Genomic DNA, 21204 nt, shown 5'->3' with positions numbered 1-21204 from the left:
CACCGGGAGAATCTTATTAGCTATGCATCAGAATCCTTGTTTATGACCTGAAGAAAGATTTTTAAAAATAGTTTAGATATGGTGTGTGCTCCAAAGACTCATGTATTGAAGGCTTCTTTGTCAGCTAAAAGGTTTTGAGGAAGTAACTGGAATCTGAGGGCTTTGAGTTAACAGAGGAATCCTTTGAAGGATTCATAACATGAGGGCTTTACTGGAAGGTGAGCCTGTTGGAAGAAGTCAGTCACCGGAGCAAGCACTGTAACGCTCTACCTTGCCTCTGCCTCTTTTCTCTGCTTCCTGGTCAATATGAAGTGAGCAGCTCTGTCCCAGGCCACCCCTCCTCCAGCATGAGGCTCTGCCAGGACCTATGCTGGGCACATCAATGAGGCCAAGTGACCACAAACAGAACTGAACTGCCCTCCCCTCAGCTGATTTTCTCAAGTATTTTTCAGAAAACAAAAAAAATGCACGCAGCATCCATCCTATTAAATAAGGGCCATTTGGTGGGAGTGCAGTTAGCAGAACATGCATACATGAGACGATGCAATCAATTTCCCACAATGAATGTAGCTGCTCTCCTACAAATATGAGCCTCACTCTGCCTGCCTTCCACGTGGCTTTACGGATCAGTCTCCCAAGTGAAGGTTTTGGGAAGGAGGCACATAACCTTTGCTGCTTTCAGAATCTCGGCAGCTAAGGCTCTCTCGGACCAACTCATCTAGAACTGTTTTTGCAGTCTACTGCGGAAAAGTTTGCCACGAAAAGACAACCTACATGGGGTTGAAACTGGCTGCTCTGGCTATTTATCCCTTTTCTCTTACTTTTAAGGCAGGGCTTTAATTATACTTCTCCAGGGTTCATTGTAGGGCTGGCCACTAACAAAGATGCACTCAGGGAAATCTGAATGAAATCGCGTCGACTGGTATGCAGTGAAATCTGAATTAGCCAAAACGGAATCCCCCAGCATTCATTGAAGATGGTAGAAGAAAGAAATTCCCTATGAGCTGAGCTCCTACTATGTGTCAGACACTTGCCTAGGCACCTGGCACATGGTGGTGAGCAGATATTCCAGGAATTTAGTCCTCCTCAGTAGAAAGCTGCTATTGGACACCACTGTTCTAGCAGGGGCTCCAGGACGTGGTTTGAAACCAGGCAGTAAATCATTTTCATTGTTCTTCTAGGATACATTGATTTGGCTCAGTTTCCTGGACTTTCTGTTTCAGAAGCCTGGATGGACTTCCTTGCTGGATTGGCTTGGAAGGAGGATGCCTTTGGCAGCTGCCTGAAGTTTCTAGTGCTGCAGCCATTGGTTTGGTGACTGACAGTAGGCTCCCTATTTAAACCACTGTGTGGCTGAGCCAGGGGACAGCTTCTCAATAGTTCCCAAGGCAAAGAAGCCAAAAGTAAGAAGGGCAATTTATAAGACCGCTGGGGTACTTCCAAGACCAACTAGACATTTTAGGTTAGCAAATTGTTATTAATTTTGTAGGTGTAAAAATGGTGACTGTGTTTGCTTTTAAGCACCATTAACTCCTAGAAATATGTTCTATGTATTTTACACATGCAATGATCTAGCTTTTGCCTTCTAATAATCCAGCATGTCTGGGGTAATTGAGGAAGCAGGGTTAGCTGTAGGTCAAGGATTCTTTGATGGCTGGCCTCCAGGGATGTGGGGCTGAACTGTCCTCTTAATCTCTTCTCTTATCTACATTGGAAAGTTTCCAAGGTTGAGTTTTAAAAATAAATCAATCAAAGTGTAGGGTTAGAAACCTTTATCTTCAATTTCCCTTCACTGCCTGATTTTGGTAGAGGAGACGGAAAGGTAAGGTGCTTAATCACTGCTTCCACCCATTCTATAATGAATGCCTTCACGCCGCTTAAAGGCTGTGCGATAGCAGAGACGGTTCTGTTTACCCTCGGGGCTCCTTACTAAGAATTACCTACTCACCTCTTAGCAGAGGTTTTCAGGAAGCTTGCACTTACAGAATTACATTTTAAAGTCTCTCTCTCTGTCTGTCTCTGTCTCTATCTTTCTGTCTCTGTTTCTCTGTCTCTCTCTCTGTCTTTCCTCTCTGTCTGTCTGTCTGTCTGTCTGTCTGTCTGTCTCTCTCTCTCTCTCTCTCTCTCTCTCTCTCTCTCTCTCTCTCTCTCTCTCTGTGTGTGTGTGTGTGTGTGTGTGTGTGGTATGTGCAGGTGACCACTAAGGTCAGAAGAGGTTATCAGATACCCTGGAGCCAGAGTTACAGGCAGCTGTGGCCTGCCTAATGGAAGGGTGCTGGGAACAAAACTCCGCTCCTTTGGAAGAGCAGCAAGTGTTCTTAACCACCTGAACCATTCCTTCAGACCCAGACTTGATTTGATTTTTGTTTTGTTTTGTTTTTGTGTTGTGTTGTTGTTGTTTTCCAAGACAGAGTTTGCTGGGATTAGAGATGTGTGCCACCATGCCCGGCTCAGAATTGAACTTTATAAAAAATAATTTCTTAATATTGTTTGTGGGCACACATGCCATGGTGTGGCATGATCCGTGGAGTAGTTTTGGAGTTGGTTCTCTCCTTCCACCATTATATGGGTTCTAGCTGCCAGGCATAAGTAGCATTCTGTGAAAGGAAAATGCTGTTACTGCGGCCTGCTGAGCCACCTTGCCAGCCCTCATAGAACTAAGTGAGATCTAAGTGATTGCTAATGTAAGGATTTCCCTATAGTATCTGACTGAGGCCTTCATCATTTTCCACTTTGGTTATATTTTGGGGGGTGGGGCATACAACCAAAAGAAGTTGGAGAACTTGAACCCCTCAGATAAGGAACTAGAGGGAGACACAGAAGCAATTTCTCATGGCCGTTCCTAAATCTGGGGTGTGTGTGTGTGGGGGGGGGGTCAATACTGTGACATTTCAGGTAGGGACTACGATCCTAGTGGTTTCCTTAGTCATCACAGTTCATTTTGAATGTCAGGATTATGGCTCTTTATGAAAAAAAATCTGAACTGAAACCTTACTTGTTTGGTCACATAATCTAGCTACCTATGCTACACAGCCGTCCCAGGTCTGCAAATGCTCTCTCGAGAACACACACCTCCAATCAGGCAAGCAGGCATTCCACATAGAGGATGTTCACTTCAAACCACATCAGATCACATCTCCATACTACAAGTCTCGGGAGGAAACTAGCAGGTCCAATGAAGCCACTGCTTTTATGGTTAGCTCTGTATGTTACCACTGCTTTTATGGTTAGCTCTATATGTTACAAGGGCGGGGGTTGGGGAGAGGCGTTCTAGAAGCCACTGCCAGTTCTATTTAGAGTTAATAAAGCTTACCAGGGCCCTGGGTCTCATGCAGCATGCAGCAAACAGCAGGGTTAACTGTAAAACAGTAAGAGCTGATGAAGATGGAGTAAGCACGAGGAGAAATCCAATATCATGAATTGACACAAATAATGAAATGTTAGCGGTCAAAGGAGAACAGGAGAAACGGGGAAAGGAACAGGGGAGGGGCGGCTTGGTAGACACCGCCTGAAACACTGGTGTTCTCTTAGTCCCAAATCTGGAACTTGATCAAATCCAAGCATAGCCTGTCTAACTACCACAATCTCTATCCCCATCCCCACCCCACCCCCAAATCATCACCAGCAAAAGCACCGTGGGAGCAGAGTAGCCTAAGCTTAGTGGCACGTCTCCCAGAAGCTACATAATTGCTTACAGACATGCATAAGGAGCCCAGACCTGTGGCCACTCATACATACTAGACTATAGATGGGAACAGACTATTGTGCTAGCTTTGATTGCTAGTATAAGGTGCCACAGTCCAGCTAGTGTAAGGTTTTCACCCATCTCAGAACTGGAAAAGGCCACTGTCCCCAGCCCCAGATATTTCTGAAGAATGGGAGAAATTGTCCCACTGTCTAGAGTCTTCTGTATGGGGTGGGAGGAATTCAGTCATTTGTGGGGAAAGTGTCTGGTCTGGGGAGACTTTTCACTGAACATCTAGAATAGGGACGGTGCAATAGTGGTTCTCAACCTGTGGGTCATGGCTCCCTGGGGAGGTTGACCGACTCTTTCACGGGGGTCACCTAAGGCCATAGGAAAACACACATATTTACTATTCATACCAGTAGCAACTTACAGTTAGGAAGTAGCAATGAAATAATTTTATGGTTGGGGGTCACCACGACATAAGGAGCTATAGTATAGGGTCCCAGCATTAGGAAGGCTGAGAACCGCTGGTGTATAGCATCAGTGCAGCCTGAACAAGCCAGGTGATCTTCCAATTTTAGACAATTCTAGGGACTGAGGTGACAAGAATGACAGTGTTCTGAAGGCAGAGGTTATAGATGAAATAAAAACTGAGTAGTTTCTGATCTTTAAAATAGGAATCCAAGAGCATGGATACAGCTCGGAGGTAGAGTGCTGCTTAGCATGTGCAGAGCCTGGGGCTCCACCTACACCACTCTCACTACAAGAAAGATGATGACAAAAGTTAAAAAGACAAATATTAATCATTTCCTGCTAGTATGACTAGAGTATAACCACTGATAAGTTAATGGATGGTCGATCCAAAGACGATTTCCATCTGGCTAGTTGAATCTTAGTTAAAAAACAAAACAAAACAAAAAAATGGAACAAAAACCCCTATTGTATTTAATATGTTTGGGTTGCGTTGGTTTTTCTTTTGGATTTTAGAGAAAGGATTTCTCTGTGTAGCCCTGGCTGTCCTGGAACTCATTTTGTAGACCAGGCTGGCCACCACCATCTAGTGATACGTAGTTGTTAAGATTCTATTCTGGAAAAAACATTCTCTGGACCAAGTTGATGAAAATGTTCAAACTGGATAATAAGATTGTGACTCAGTGCCTTGAAATGCTAAACAGTGATTAAATATTAAATCACACTCATGGTGTGATTCCTCGGTGAGAAGACAACACAGAGGCAAAAAGGTGTGTTTTTCTTCTGGGAAGCAGCCAGTGGCTGTCTCAAACTGGTGGCCCAAAATTGAAGGTCATACCCATGGTCACCTCTGGGACCTTCAGGGTCCCTCAGTAAGGACACTGTTAATCACGCCATCTTGGCGTCCCCTGAGCCCTGCTGCGGAAACAACTACAGAGCACAAGGGAGTCCGGGTTGTCTTCCTTTTCTCCGGCTCCAAAATGAGGACTGGGTGATTTCTGCAAGTAGACACTGGGACTGTGAAGTCCCCAAACATGTGGGGAAACAGAATGGTTTCAGGATCATTCCCGCAGCTTGAACGGGATGCACGAGGACACTGGCATCTGTAGACTCCCCCATTAAGTTCTTAGCCCCGCCCCCCAGGCTGGGCATAACTAAGCAGCCAGAAGAAAGAGGCACAGCAAAGGAATGGGAGACGGGAAGACAGGCTTCAGCCATCAGTGGCAGCATTTACTTTTCACAGGCTGCAGCTATTGAGAACGGAGGCAGGGCAAGGGTTAGACTGTTGACACCCCTCCCCTTCAGATGTGGGAGGAGCAAGCAAGCCTGTAAGCCCCATGATATTAAATATCTGGGGCAGTGTTTTTCAACCTTCCTAAGGTTGGGGACCCTTTCCTACAGCTCCTCATGTTGTGGTGACCCCTAGCCATAACATTATTTTGTCGCTACTTCATAACTGTACATTTGCTACTGCTATGAATCACAGTGCAGATACCTGATGTGTAGCATGTCTGATATACGACCCCTGTGAAAGAGTCATCAACCCCAAGGGGTCATGACCCATAGGTTGAGAGCCGTTGCTCCAGGTTCGGTGCCAGTGTCTAGAGCTTCTGTTAGGAGAGCTTCTCTTTCTTCCACTATCCTGCTCTGTCCATCCTTTCTGTTCCTCTCCTTATCCCTCTATATAGCTCTCATGGTTTGTTTCCCGTTTTCTCCCCTTCTTCCTTTCTCATTTGCCAGGAGTTTGCAGAGCCTTCCCCCATGAGACAAACAGAAAAGCCACACTCCCGGGAATACCATTTTCCTCCTCTCAGCAATTCAGAGTTGGGTGCCACAGGGACAGTGACCAGTACAGGAGTGTAACTTGTCAGCCCACAGTTCACATATGCCCACCCCGCCCCTGGCTTCTAGATCCTGCCAGGTAGTGGATGGATGGGTGGGGATGAACAGGAAAAAAAAGAACACACACACACAGACACACACAGAGAGACACACAAACACACACACACACACACACACACACACAGAGACACACAGACACACACAGAGAGACACACAGACACACACACACACAGACACACACACACACACACACACACACACACACACACACACACAGACACACACACAGACACACACACACACACACACACACACACACACACAGACACACACACACACACACACACACACACACACACACACACACACACACACACACACACACACACACACCAGCAGCCTGCTACTTACTTCTTCTTCTCTTTGTCCCTTTTCAGAGTCTGGGAGCCCCCAGCCTGCGAACCCTGAGACTGCAGCAGCTCAGCCGCTGCCTTTCTCTGTTTGAAAGCATTCATTTCATCATCCAGGCATTTCTTCTTCTCCTCCAGCTTCTTCTTCTCTTCCTGGTGCAGTTTCTTCAGACGGTCAAACTTCTCATGCAGCTGGCGGAAGGGCACAAGGAAGTCAGAGAGTGTCCCCAGGCAGCAGCTGGCACTCTCCACCCTAGCCAAGACCAGAGTCGGAGGGAACAACATGACCGCAACCCTACAGGACACTGGGACATTAGGAGACATTCCTGCTAGTGGCTACCACGGTGGCACCAAGGATTGTTCTGTTGCTTGCTGTAAACTGTTCTCATAATCTCCGCTCCTGAAATGGTTAGGACCAATGCATTCTGATTAACCATTCTATTTAAAACAACCTCTGTAGCTATTGGGTGTGGTTGATAATATTTACTGAGTTTGTTACAAGCCAACCACTAAATCTGAGATATAAAAACTCTTTTCATCAATACAGCACTCTATTTTTTTTTTCTTTTTGAGTCAGGGTCTTGTGTGAAGCTCCAGCTAACCCAGAACTCACAAAGCTCCTGTCTCTGCCTTTTGATACCGAGGTTACAGGTATATGCCACCATGGCTAGCTTACAACAATGCTGGCATAGGATCTGCTTTTATGTCTGTTTTATGAGGAAACTGAAAATCTCATAAATGAAGGCATTTGCTGAAGGCCAACCCAACCTTTAGGAGATTTTGTAATGGGATCTCCCATATGTAGAGGTCTCCTCCTGCTAAGCCCATCTTAGGATCCACCTATATCTTCCCCCCAAGGTTGGGATTACAGGCATGTGCAGCTATGCCTGGCTTTTTATGTGGGTGTTCCGAATCTGAACCCAAGTCCCCATGCTTGAAGGGCAAGCACTCTTGCTCACTGAGGCATTTTAAGTGTTTCCAACAGAACTAAAAAGATAACTATATGAAGTGACTTATTTGCCTGATTTAATAATCCTACTCTATGAACACAAAAATTGCACATCATATTCCATAAATATATGCAATTATTATTTGTCATGAATAAAATAGTTTTGGACATTGTAATGAATGCCTGAAACCCTAAGACTTACGATGGTCAAGCAAGAGTTAAAACTTCTGCATTTGCTAGCAGCCTTTATTTAACACAAAGACCTTTCCCATTTGAAGCCAGCCTGGGCTAGATAGTGAGTTCCAGTCCAGCCTGGGCTACATAGACTTTGTTTCAAAACCTAAATAAATTAACTAATTCAAATTAAAAGAAATACCCACTTGCAGCTAGTGGCTACCATGTTGGATGGCAATGGCTGTAAATACTTAACAGAATGAGAAAATGTCCCAGCCTTAGGAAATAAAGGTCAAGAAGACACAGGTATCATCAGATTCTCTGTCGATCCACGCTGCACTCCAGCCCTTCCCAGAGCCCCCAAGTCCCTCTACCCTCCAAGTAGCTCTGTCAAGGCTGAGGGCCCCTCCTGCCACAGTCAGCCTCTCCTCCCTGCCTGCCTGGTCTCTAGGGTTGCATTTACCTCTTTTTCAGCCTCCTTGAGCTCGGCTTCTTTCTCTTTGACTCTCTGAACAAACATCTGTCTCATCTCCTCTTCTTTTTTCTGGAGCTCTCCTAGGAACTCATTTCTTTTCGCCTCATATGTCTCCTGTAAACTGTAGATATGATCAAGTCAATTCCACTGCCACTAAGGCAACCCCTGGTCAAGAAAACAGGCCCCAAACATCCTCCTTAAGTGCACTAATTCTTCCCTGGTTCTGACAGAGAACTAGGAAGCAAGAACCACAAAAGGGAGGTGGGGGCGGGGGGGCGGGAATGACAGCTGGCTTGGCATGCAGCAGCAATATTACACAGGCACCGGAGTAGGCAGAGGAGCCCTGGTGAACTGGATACCTTGTAGAAATTTAATCTGTCTCTGTCTCTGTGTGTCTCTCTCTGTCTGTCTCTGTCTCTCTCTCTCTCACACAGACAAGGAAACCGGGGCTCATAGAGGTGAAGTGACTCGCTTAAGATGGCACCCCTGGTTAGAGGCAGAGCTGAAACCAGAAGCTGGGCCTCCTGTCTCTTTATTTGAAACTTCCCTCCCACTGCACTGCACTGCCAGTCCCTGCCTCTGAAACTGAACACACTGATTGGCCACTTCACTACACACTTGCTGAGATTTTACCTACCACTTATGTGATCAATGTGAACAGACATGATGCTAGTCGCTCAGCATCTAAAGCCCAGAGTCACCACGCGTGTCCTAAAGGAACTTAGGATCTAATGCGAGATGCCTGGATCAAAACCACTGCCCCTAACCTGCACTTAGGTTTTAAAAAGTAAGAGTCAGCCTGGTGAAGAGCACAAGGACTGTGCTCCAAAGAGACACAATGTGGGAAGGAAGGCACAAGTGGAGAGTGGTGTTCCTGGGGCCATGTGAGCCATGGAGGAGGAGTGAGACAGGAGGTTCCTGCGTCTGGAAGATGAGGACAGGCTTTGGATCCCACATTAGAGAAGTGGATTTATATCCATCGAGTGGCTTCCATCAGTCAGAAGATGAGGAAGTCCACTTGGCTATCCTAAGAAGGAAGCTTTCCAGCAATTCAGGTATGGAATGGGAAGGGTCTTTGTGTTAAATAAAGGCTGCTGGCAAATGCAGAGATCTGGAGGAACAATGGGGCTGCAGAATTCCCAGGACTTGGGGCTTCCCTTTGCTCATACCTACCTACTTTCTCAAGTGTATCTTCCTTTCTTCGCGAGCATCTTTCTCTGAATCTTAGTGCTTACAATCTACATTTAGCCCTCTTGATATACCCCCCCTAAAAGAAACTCATTCTAGTTCCTGGCTTGGGCCACTAGGTAGATGGCAGAACAGGAACAGGAAATGCTAGAAAAGGAGGAAGAAGAAGATGGACTAGATGAGAGACTGCTGGAGCTTTGGGTCAGGCACCCACAGAATACCTGAATGCAAATGTCCAGGATGCAGTTGCACCAATGGGTTCAGAGGTCAATGGTAAAGTTTTAGCTTTGGATTCATCAGCATGCTAGGTGCTGGTTAAGGTTGCGAGAATAGAAAGAACCAGAACCAAGAGATGGGAGTATGAAAGAGCTGAGGCATGTGAAAGGACTCCCAAGGGAGCATCAACATTTAAAGGAGAGAGCTGAAGAAAACAAGCCTGAAAGTGAGACCAAGGGGCAATAAGACAGGAAGAGAGAGGGATAAAGCTGGCCAGGCCAATACTGACAGCTGAAGGCAGAGGGTAGCTCAAGAAAGCCAAAATAAAGTTTCACAATCAAATCAAAGGCAAAAATCAGGGCCACAGTGACATTACCCATCGGTCTACAACTGCAGGCCTTGGAGAGAGGCCTATTTGTAGAGAGCCGGAGGCAGGCAGAAGCCAGGGTGTAGTGGGTTGAGGAAGTGAGGGAGAGAGGAGGAAGAGGAACAGTGGATACAGAAATGTTTCCTTCCTGTCACAGACGAAGGGCTGGCAAGAAAGAACAAGGCCAAAAAAAAAGTACTTCAGGTGGGAGTATTGACAAGCAAGGTAGACAGGGGCCAGTGGAAGAGAGGGACGAGTGTGAGGATGCAGGAGCAGGTGTTGAGGACGGGAGAGAAAGGAAAAGGCCAGGACTAAAAATGGTCAGACAGCCGGGCGTGGTGGCGCACGCCTTTAATCCCAGCACTCGGGAGGCAGAGGCAAGCGGATCGCTGTGAGTTCGAGGCCAGCCTGGTCTACAAAGTGAGTCCAGGATGGCCAAGGCTACATAGAGAAACCCTGTCTCGAAAAACCAAAAAAAAAAAAAAATGGTCAGACAGCGACACAACTCCTTCAGGATGCAGATGAAAGCCACAGAGGAGGAGAAAGCCAGAGGAGCTTCCATTAGAGATAAGCCCCCATCCCACCCCCACCACAGCTCAGGAGCTCTGGGGCCCTGACCTGCCTGTCCTGTCCAAGATGGGTAGGACGCTGCCATTCCTAAAGCAGCCGTCCCCCAAAGGACTGCTTGTACAGTGTCCTCAGCCCCTTTCTGCTATAAACAGGTTCTGTGGGATCCCAGAGGCCATTTGAAAGCCTTTCCCCCACTCACAGATATCCCTTCTCCCCTGCCTTGCTCATGGATGCCTGACATTTCCTGAAAGGAGATGGAGCTACAATAAAGGGCAGCACATGGTAATTCAAACTGCAGGGCTGATGACACACATTGTATATACAGAGCAGAGGCGTTCATTGGTCTACGGCTCCCACCGGCATAATAAAGAGCACTCTAGGTTCTCATTTAAAGGAAACACCAGGGATTCTTCATCTTCAGTGGTCACACCAAACTCACCCTGAAATGCTAAGGCAGTGGAGGAAGAGAGCATCACGGAGGTCGGCAATGCAAGCAAAGTGACCGCTTCATGGTCCTGTTCTGTATTTTCCTATCTACTTATTTAGTTGGTGCTAGGGATAAACCATGGCCTGTGCATGCTACGCAGACATTCTACTACCAAATCATACACCCAGCTTTCCTTTCCTTTCCTTTTTTTTTTTTTAAGCAATGTTCTTGCTAATGCAGCTTTGACTGGTGCGATACTTGCTAGGTACCCCAGGCTGTCCTCAAACTCATGGCAATCCTCCTGCTTCAGCCTCCCTGGGATTCCAGGAATGTGTCACTATGCCTGGTTTTGAGAAGAGCGAAGGTGGGAAAGAACATATTGGAAACCTGTCTTAAGTACCAGGAGAGCCAGATAAAGGATGTGAGAGGAGAGGATAGTCCCTAAGTGCCACCCAACAGAACAAAGCTCTAGCTCAGGGTCTGTGTGAGCCTGGCTGACTATATATGGGAAGGAGGGGCTAAAGCAATGAGTGATCAGCACAATGGTTGCTCCGAGCCCCCTCCCTTCCCTGCTTTTCTAAGCGAGCAGCGGGAGTTCTGGCAGATGTGCAGATACAGAGAGGAAACGCTCAAGCAGATCCAGGAGTTACTTTGGACTCTCTAGCTAGCCCCCAGGCCCCTCTTCCCCTGCCGATTGACCAGGGCAAGGCATCCTGAGCTGGGCCAGGCTGGCCTGGCCTGGCGTAAATGGTACCTGAATGGCTTGCTGTCAGGGTCGGTGTCCTTGAAGCCCATCTCCTCCAGCTTACAGCGGCGGTACAATTCATAGTGCCGGGTGTGGGTCTGCTCCCGCAGATCCTCCATGTTGACCCGAATCAGCATCTCCCGCAGCTTCACAAAATCGCAGTGGGCCTCGTTTTCAACTGTATAGCGGGGATTGGGGCATTGGAAGTATATCGAAAGGAAGGCCGGCAGAAGAAGAAATGGATGAAGTGAGAAGCACAATGTCTAAGGCTGACATTGCTTTGCAGGCTGCTTATATGGCACCTACAAATTTAACCTCCTGATTCTATTTTCTGTCAAACTTGGGAACGAAACCTTATGAAAGGGCAGTAATAATAATAAAAAAAAACTGTACTGCTGTGAGACTATCTAAGAACTTTCATTAATGCCTCAATGCAAATTCACCACGCAGACTTCCACAGGAACATCTGCTCTGCACTGCTTTGCACATGACGCTACGTGCACATCTGTCTATCCACCCAGCTGATAAATATTTGTGGAAGCTCTGTTGCCAGTATTCTGTGTAACCGTGAGAATTAAGAAATGAAATCTTAGGGTTATGCTTTTAGGAACCTGCGGTTTAGTGGAAAAGCACGTGTAAACAGAACAGTATAAGGCAATGCTAAAATTACAAACACGGAGGTATGGTGGCTGCAATGCAGTAAAAGCCCAGAAGAGGGGGACCTACAAACTCCCAAGACAGTGTAGGTTTCCCCAAAGATAAAATCTCTTGGATGACTCTGGAAGGACGAACAGAATTTATCAGGCAGATAACAGAACATAATCTCCACAAGGTCTCCAGAAGGCCAGGCAAGGTCATATAGAGAGCAAGTTGCAGACTCAGGCTTCAAACCCAGCTAGTGTAGGGGAGAGGCAGAGACCATAGATGAGTCTCCAAAGAGCAAGGAAAAAGAACTAAGGTAGCAGCAGGTGATGGGGACAAGGAGGGACAGACCTCAGGTGTGGCCCATGTGGGTGGCAGAAGTTTCCAAGGAGGTGTTTTGCCAAGGGCCCATAATGGCCTGCCCATGGCAAGCTTAAGCAGGAGAAAGCATGTACCATTTCTTTTCTTTGAAGGCAAAGGTCTTCATTTTGGGTAGTGGACAAGAATGTGAGAGATGGGGACTAAATCACAGCAAAGAGGATTGCTGGCCAGAGCCGTGCTGCAAGCAGGGCTCTGTCAGGATGTCGCCAGGTCCGTCCCCAGTGTGTTGGATGGTAGTGTTTGGCCATGTAGAGGTGGACAGTGGTGTCTGAGATGATGAAAAGATGAGTTCCCCATGATTCTGTCTCTCAGGGTCTGGGGAAGGACAGTAGGGACAGAGAGGAGGGGTTCAGGAACGAATGACACAGTTGAGCATAGTTGTACCATCAGAGATGGTCAGATACAGTCATCAGAAGTATTTGTCCAAAGTCCAGAGTGGTCCATTTTCTACTCTTTCTGCTTAAGGCCCTTTCCATTACATGAACGCTACGCTCACCATAGACTAGTAGTTCTCAGCCTCCCTAACACTGCGACCCTTTCATACAGTTCCTCATGTTGTGGTGACCTCCGACCATAAAATTATTTTGTTGCTACCATATAACTCTAATTTTCTACTGTTATGACTTATAATGTAAATATCTGATATGTGGGATGTCTGATATGTAACTCCTGTGAAAGGATTGTTTGACCCCCCCCAAAGGGGTCATAAACCACAGGTTAAGAACCGCTGCCATTGAACACAAACTAATATAAAAATATTTAACACTATTATTTTTTAACACTATTATTTTTATTTATTTCTACCTGCAATATAAATTGTTTATACATTTTGCTTCAATTACACTAAATAAAATCTTCTTGCTATAGGTAGTTTGTTGTATATATGTGTACTAATGTAAATGTATATGTAAAAAATCAAAAATGTTTATAACAAATAAAATAAAATCTCAGTAATAAAAAAAATCTGCATCAATAAAGTAAGTCCTTAGGACCAAGCTACATGTATCTGCTTCTCCACCTCAGGGCAGTGATCCCTGGTCAGGAGGACCAACTCTAGAGCAAGGCATCATGGTACACACCTGTAATTTCAGCACTTAGGAGGCTGAGGCAGGAGGGTCAGGAATTCAAGGGTAGCCTCAGCTCCATAATGAGTATAAGGCCTTACCTGGGCTACATGCTTCCTCATTCAAAAAGAATAGTCAACTCAGGAGGAAAAACTAAACAAGCCCCACTACCACCACCAATGAAAACCCAAGTTTGGCATAAGAGCAGGGCAGTCCAAGTTGGAGGAAGAAAGTCACCAGAACTGTGTCTGCTGGATTGTCTCCTCCCACCTCAGGCTCCCGTCTCCAAAGGACTGTTGGTCCAGAAGCCACATCCCAATGTCACTAGTGTAATATCTCCAGCTCCAAATGTCAGAGAAGAGCAAAACTGAGCACAGCTCTGACAGCCTTCTCCTATTCATGCGATATGCAGACAGGGATAAAGTGTGCATCTAGCATGCACGAGGCCTGCTTTCTGTCTCTGATGCTGTAACACAGAACTGAGGCTATAGTATAGTGACAGAGCACTCGCCCGATATGCCTGAGGCCCTCAGTTATATCCTCAGCACCCCAAAAAGAAAGAGAAGGAATGAAAGCCCGCCACTGTCAGTGGGACTTTGCTATGCTCTGAACCATGCCAGCCTTTGTGTGTGAGGTGGACAGCTCACTATCAACTCTCATCTTTGCTGTTTCGAAACAGTCTCTCAAGGCTGCCTTTGAACTCACGGTCCTTTCATCTCAGTTGCACTCCCCCCCTCCTCGTACTGCGCTTTCAGATGTACACTACTCTTCTTGGGTGCCCAGTATTTGATTTGTCCAAGGGTTGGGATGAATTTACAGAGAAACTGCTAGCCGAGGCCGGGTTTATAGCAACAGACTCAGGGCCTCAAACTTCTTCCCACTGCAGTGCCCTAGGGCTTGTGTTACCTACTGAACTGGCAAGGGTAGCATAATATATGTGAGGCACATCACAAAACAAAACAAAACAAAACAAAACAAAACAAAACAACAACAACAAAAAAACCCAAAAGAACCGTGATGGGTATATGTAGGATATATCTGATTCTTTAAAATTATGAAATAATCAAATATATATGTATATAAGTATATGAATTAGGTACATGCAATTTAAATAATTTTAAAATCTGTAAATATCTCCACAACCAAAGTTAATGTTAGCAGTTCCTTGGAAGCCAGCCCTTGCTGGCCTCTTTTGGATTTCATGGTTCCCTCTCTATTCCTTGCCTCCTCTGGCAATGAAACTTATGCACTATTCTGTATTTGGGGTTTAGGATTCAACTGTGAATTATTTTGTTTGGTTTTTCGAGACAGGGTTTCTCTGTGTAGCCTTGGCTGTCCTGGACTCACTTTGTAGACCAGGCTGGCCTCGAACTCACAGCGATCCGCCTGCCTCTGCCTCCCTGAGTGCTGGGACTAAGGGTGTGCACCACCACGCCTCGTTCATGTGTGTATTTTTTAACTTTAATATTGCTTTAGTGTGAAGGGGTATGGGTGTATATGAGTAAACTCGTGTGAAGTCAGAGGACAACTTTCAGAAGTCAGCTCTCCTTCCACTGTGTGGGCTCCGGAGAGCAAACTCAGGCCATTACAGTTGGAGGAAAATGCCTTTACTCCTCCCCTACAAGCCATCTCAGTGGTCCCAGGCTGTTTTTTTTTTTAACATTTATCTTTAATTTTTATTTGTGTATGTGTGTGGGTATGGGTACCTGCAGGGTCCAGAAGAGGATTCTGATCCCGTGGAGATGGAGTAACAGGTAGGAGTGAAACCTCATGACATGACTACTGGGAACAGAGTTCAGGTCCTCTCTAAGAATAGTAGTGTTCTTTGCCTCTGAGTCATTGCTCCAGCTCTCATTGGGTGTGTGTGTGTGTGTGTGTGTGTGTGTGTGTGTGTGTGTGTGTGTGTGTGTCTAAAAAGTTATTTTATCATTCATCACTTATGCATGAATTTATAAAACTGTCATGTTATTTTAGCCTACCCCTGGAACTCATAAATAGAAAGCTATCAAATGCATTCTTGAGCTCAATGTTGTGTCTCTGAGATCCATTCAGGCAGATGTAACTGTAATTCGTTAATTTTCTAAGATCCCATTATATGACCATTTCACCAATTATCCAGTCTCTATTTATGGACTCCTCATTGTTTGTAGTAATTTATCATTATGACTAACCCTGCTGTGAACATTCTTGTGCCTCTCCTAGCGGCATACTCACTCCGATAGTCCTTTCTATGGTCCACCAAATGCATTCATCTTTTGCCTTGTTTGGGGGCCCTTGCAAGGGAGCCCTTTCTTCATTAGGGACAAAAGGAATTTGCTCACATCACAGAATCCAGGCATGGAGCCAGAGCTTGCTGCTAGTGACCCCTATGGCTCTTTGAGACCCAAACTGAGTAGTAGGGGCTCGGGATAAGCTAGGGACTTGTCCTGTCATGGCATGGGGCGGCAGAGAAACAGAGAAGGGGCTCGGTGAGTGCAGCCCATCTACAGGAGACTCACCCTGCACAGTCCCCCAAGGATACTGCCGCGCCCTCATCATCTTGTTGCCTATCTTCACTTCTTCTGTGCTGCCAACAACAGCAAACGGCAGGTGGGCCTGGAACAGAGGCAAACAAGCACTCAGAACACCAGAAGAAAGGCATCAAGCACCCCACAATGGAACTGCTGCTTATCTTGAGGCCTTGGGGACCTCCCATCTGCAACATCACACAGTGCATCAGCATTAAGGGGCATTCGTTAAGCTCCAGCTCTCTCTGCTCTGGAATTCACAATAACAGATAACGATGACATGGTCCAACACAGAGCAGGAACACAAGCAGATATATGGCCTAGCAATCTCTATTCGCAGTCACGGTTGCTGGGGGTGGGTCGGTGGGTGGGCATCAGAAGGGGTTGGGTACAGATGCTGGCATTGCTGCTCTCTTCCTAGAGTATGAGAACACAGCCTAAATTGACTAAGATGGACTGTCTTTGTTTTTGCCACGGAGACAAGATTTCACTGACCCTGTGAGCCTAGAAGGCAAGTCACCAAGTCTTCACCCACAAGCTTTGATAATGCACTATAAGGGACATAAAAAAAAAAAGTAGACGACACAGTCCCTTGCACTTTGAGAACTTGAACTCTCCTTGGGGAAAGTCTAAATTTCATACTTGAAATCCTGTTAGATAGTATGTGCCCAAAGGCACATAGTGGGGGACTTCATAAATACTCCTTGGGTTGAGACATCGAGGTTATCAGAGTAGGGATGAGGAGAAAAGGGAAAGTTCTAGCAGGGGCATGAGCTTGGTGCTCGTAGGAGAAATGAGGGGCAGCGACTGCAGAGGGTTAGACTGAGGGAGGAGGTGAGAAAGACAACCAGGCTGTATCATCATCTGCTTGCATCCTGGGCTCTCAGCTCTAAAGGGATGGAGGAGGGCTGTGTGTGCGAAGTGGGAAAGAACAAAAACACAAGGAGAAAATAAAAGGCATAGCAAATGCCAGTCTTCCCTTAGGCCTGTTATTTTTTATCAAGGGACAGCGTCAGAATGACAGGGTCGCTCTAGTACTCTCTTCCTCAAATGCCTGTCATTTGATTTCTCTAGCTCCTCGACTATTCTCAAACACACAGCCCCCACCAAACTGAGGCCTCATAAGACCTCCCACAGCAGCAAAGATATTTCGGGAAAGTTCAGGCAAACAAGATCATTTCCAAGGGCCATAAATATAAACCTTCTACACTATCGGAGGGAGCCGGGACAGAGAGCTTGAACTCCAATGCTAGGTCTTTCCAGGAAGCAGTGAGGCCACCGCTCTTTGGCTGCCAGTCTTCCCAAGCCACCTAGGGTGGTCTACGTTCTTTGTCCTGGCTAGACAGCATCTGCTAGAAGTCAACTAAGCACAGCAGGCCAAGGCTCATGAGAGTAAGCCCTGGCCCCGCGGCTCTAGAAAGACATGTGCCTATGACAACCAGGATGGAATCAAGCAAAATAAAGAGAAGTTTTAACTTACTTTTTTTTTTTGAGTTTTAACTTTCAATCACACTACTAGGTCCTAGCCATGATAGCTCCGCCACCCTCCCCCAAATGGAGGCCAGATTTCCTCCTAGTTTGTTCAGGTCCCTTCAGGAGGCTGCATGACTACCTCTATGTTTCATCTATGTATCCCCAGGGAGGAGACTCTTGGTAGTTGCAAGACAAGGCTCCTGCTGACACTTGATGAGCAGACTGATAAGGGGACCCTGTGTGACTCTACCTAAACCTCTGATGACGGGACACCAAGATTGGCCGCCTCCCAGGTGCAGAGCGCTATCACAGCATATAGCCTGAGGCTTGGCTTGGCCCCAGATCCACTGCTTAGTCTATTTTGTACAGCTGCAACAAAATACCTGAGGCCATGTAAATTATAAAAGACATAAATGGACTTTCTTTTCATAGTTCTAGAGGCTGAAAAAAAAATCTAAGCTCAAAGAAGTAGCACATTTGGGTATCTGGTAAGGGTCTTCTTGTTACATCTTCCCATTGCAGAAGGTGGGCTACGAAGCTAGCTAAATTCTGCATAAAGCCTCTCTTCTAAAGACCTTTAATCTTTAGTGAGGGAGTGGCAGCCTTTGTGGTTACCTAACCACTAAAGGCCCAATCGCTCCTCCTTTTGTTGTTGTTGTTGTTTGTTTGTTTCTTTTCTTTCTTTCTTTCTTTCTTTCTTTCTTTCTTTCTTTCTTTCTTTCTTTCTTTCTTTCTCAAGATAGGGTTTCTCTGTGTAGCCTTGTCTGTCTTAGACTCACTTTGTAGACTAGGCTGGCTTCGAACTCATAGCGATCTGCCTGCCTCTGCCTCCTGAGTACTGGGATTAAAGGCATGTGCCACCACACACGGTTCTTTTTTGTTTCTTTTTTGCTGTTGTTGTTTTGGTTTGTTTTTTCAAGACAGAATTTCTCTGTGTAACAGATCTGGCTGTCCTGGAACTCACTTTGTAGACCAGGCTGACCTTGAACTCACGGAGAACTACCGGCCTCTGCTGGAATTCAAGGCATGTGCCACCACCGCCTATCTTATTTCGCACCCCCTCCAATCTCTTTTCTTTTGAAAACACAATTAATCCCAGCACTCAGGGAAACAGAGGCAGGCAGATCTCTCTGAGTTCAAGGCCAGTCTGGTCTACAAAGTGAATCCAGGACAGTGAAGGCTACACAGAGAAACCCTGTCTGGAAAAAACCAAAAAGGAAAAGAGGTTTATTTTTAATTGTGTATATTATGTCTGTATGTGGGCATGTGCGTGTGAATGCAGGTGTACACAGAGGCCAGAAGAAAGTGAGATCTCCTGGAGCCCGAGTTACAGGAGGTTATAAGCTCTCTCCAGCCGCTCTCTAGGCTAGGAATTGAACTCAGGGCTTTGGCTGTGTCAGGCACATACTCTACCACTGAGTTATATATCTGAGCCTTCTTTTTCAGTTTTTGTTTTGACACAGGGTCTCACTAAGTTGCCCAGACTGGGAACTCACTCTGTAGTCTAAACACATCTTAAACTTGCTTCCGCCTCCAGGCTGCCTGAGATGGTAGGTTTGCATCACCAGGCCCTGCAAGGCTCCATCTCCTAATACTATCACTATCTTTCCAGTCTCCTGTCTCCCTTAAAATTCCCCTTGGTCCATTTGAAAGTTGTCTGATGGTCCAACTGTCACGACTTAGTTTATTCTTGCTCGACCACATGTATTATGCTTTGAAGACCAGAAGAATGGTTTTTTGGTTTGGTTTGGTTTGGTTTGGTTTTAGGCTGTGAAATTCCATCAGGCTCTTGTCTGGTGACGTATACTAAATGGCCTTGGTTTCTTCCCACAGTAGACAAGGCTTCCCTTGTCTGGTTCTACTTGCCCCCATTTCAGGCTCCCACTAGTGGCTAAACAAGACTGTCACCTAATTCACTCAAATAGCATTGGTCACTCCAAAAGACGTACATGGAAACAATGGGGACACCATTGCTGGATTTAGGGAAAGGACAGACTTGGGCCTATGGGCCTCCTTGTGATCCAACGATGCACCCTTATTGGGCACCAATACAATGTCTCTGTGGGAACCAAACCCAATGCTTACCAAATAACCAATTAACTGAGCTTAATCAAGTAACTGGCCTGTTCTTTAACCTCTGGCTATACTTTGAGCTATTCTAAGAATAGCATTAAATTTTTGTTGTTGTTGTTTTTTGAAAGAGTGTCATATGGTTCATGTCTTCCAGCTCTCTGTGATGCTGAGGATGACCTTAAACTTCAAATCCTCCTGCCTCTCCCTCCCAAGCGTTGAGATTGCAAGTGTATCATTTATGCCACACCAGCACTGCAGCTAAACAGTACGCTGGCCAGGGTGACTCAGCTCTCTAATGCCAGCAACCAGGAAGCTGAGGCAATAAGGTCACAAGTTTAAGAACAGCCTAGGCTACACAGTGAGACCCTGTCTCAAAAGAATGAATGAAGCTGGGTGTGGTGGTGCTCGCCTTTAATCCCAGAACTCAGGAGGCAGACAGATCGCTGTGAGTTCGAGGCCTGCCTGGTCTACAAAGACAGCCAAGGCTGCACAGAGAAACCTTGTCTCAAAAAACCAAAAAACAAAAAAAACAAAACAACAACAACAACAAAAAGAATGAATTGAAACAGTGTAACAATTTCGAGATTTAAAGTCTATAGCTTTGAGAGCAATCCCAGTACACACTGAAAACAGCATGCAGCAGCCCCCCCTTTTCCCCCAACTTCTTCAGCTCCTGCCCCCACCATCTGAAATAAGGTTTTTCTAGAACCAACTCAAAGCCAAGGGTGAAGCCACGCATGGTCCCCCATGAATATTTCCTACTTGGGAACAACAGAACACCTGTATAGTTTTCAGTCACTAGGTAAAAACCTTCTGCCTCTTCCAACCGCCTCTACACAACTGGCTGTGTAGTGGCCCCAGGGGCTGGAGATATGGAACCATATCTGGAACTGGAAGGCCAGCACCCGGTCCTCAGAGCAGCCAGGCAGCCCCTCCCCGTCGCTGGTGATGCCACTGCATATACCATGGTTTCTCTACAGACTTTGACACAGTTGTAGTGGTGGCAGGTGGGCAAAGCACTCCTGTGTTTATTAGAGCAGAGACCCCCCCCCCCTGTTTCCCAATTCACCATCTGGAACACAGAGGCTCCCCCTACAGGCCCCTCCCACAGATATGCCCACATCCAGACCTAGCTATAATGCACTCCTTCTCTTTCCTTCCCATTCAAAGGAGTGTGATGGAATCCAAGGGAATGAATACTGAGCCATGTTACTTAGAGAGACGATCCCGCACCCACCAGATTTAGCTTACTTTTCTTTTGGAGACAAGATCTTCTTGTTATATATAACCCAGGCTAGACTCGAACACGTGAGGAGTCTCCTCCTGACTCAGGGCTGGGATCACAGGGAGGCAACCACCACATCCCGAGCTTTTAATTTAGTAGTTCAAAGTGATACGGTGATGAGCTATGGGCTGTTATGAGTATCGGCGGAGGTGGGGGGGTTAGGGGGGGAGCATAATCTCTTCACTGCCACAGCAGGATGGTTGAGAACTGTTATTTCCTAGCAAAGGCAAGTTTCCAACTCGGAGGCCAAATCGGCA

The 21204-nt window shown here is 46.3% G+C and overlaps 1 protein-coding gene across 7 annotated transcripts in view; it reads right to left on the bottom strand.

The window, feature by feature from the left end:
• The window catches only part of SEPTIN6 (septin 6), a 140130-nt gene that overhangs the window by 5034 nt on the left and 113892 nt on the right, over positions 1 to 21204 (bottom strand). For 5 of the 7 annotated variants that reach the window (XM_084789831.1, XM_084789828.1, XM_084789829.1 and 2 more), the window contains 4 exons: positions 16108 to 16204; positions 11532 to 11700; positions 7998 to 8130; positions 6413 to 6603 (listed from right to left, as the gene is read on the bottom strand). In XM_084789831.1, the coding sequence (XP_084645957.1) occupies positions 6413 to 6603; positions 7998 to 8130; positions 11532 to 11700; positions 16108 to 16204 (590 nt within the window). Of the gene's footprint in view, positions 1 to 3313; positions 3359 to 6412; positions 6604 to 7997; positions 8131 to 11531; positions 11701 to 16107; positions 16205 to 21204 lie in introns of all 7 variants that reach the window. The other 2 variants (XM_084789833.1, XM_084789832.1) reach the window with 1 other exon arrangement.

The sequence above is a fragment of the Acomys minous genome (genome assembly GCF_964271855.1).
Source record: "Acomys minous genome assembly, chromosome: 7".
Taxonomy (NCBI): Eukaryota; Metazoa; Chordata; class Mammalia; order Rodentia; family Muridae; genus Acomys; species Acomys minous.
The sequence above is the reverse complement of the archived record's forward strand: the minus strand, read 5'-3'. Positions and strand labels throughout refer to the sequence as shown.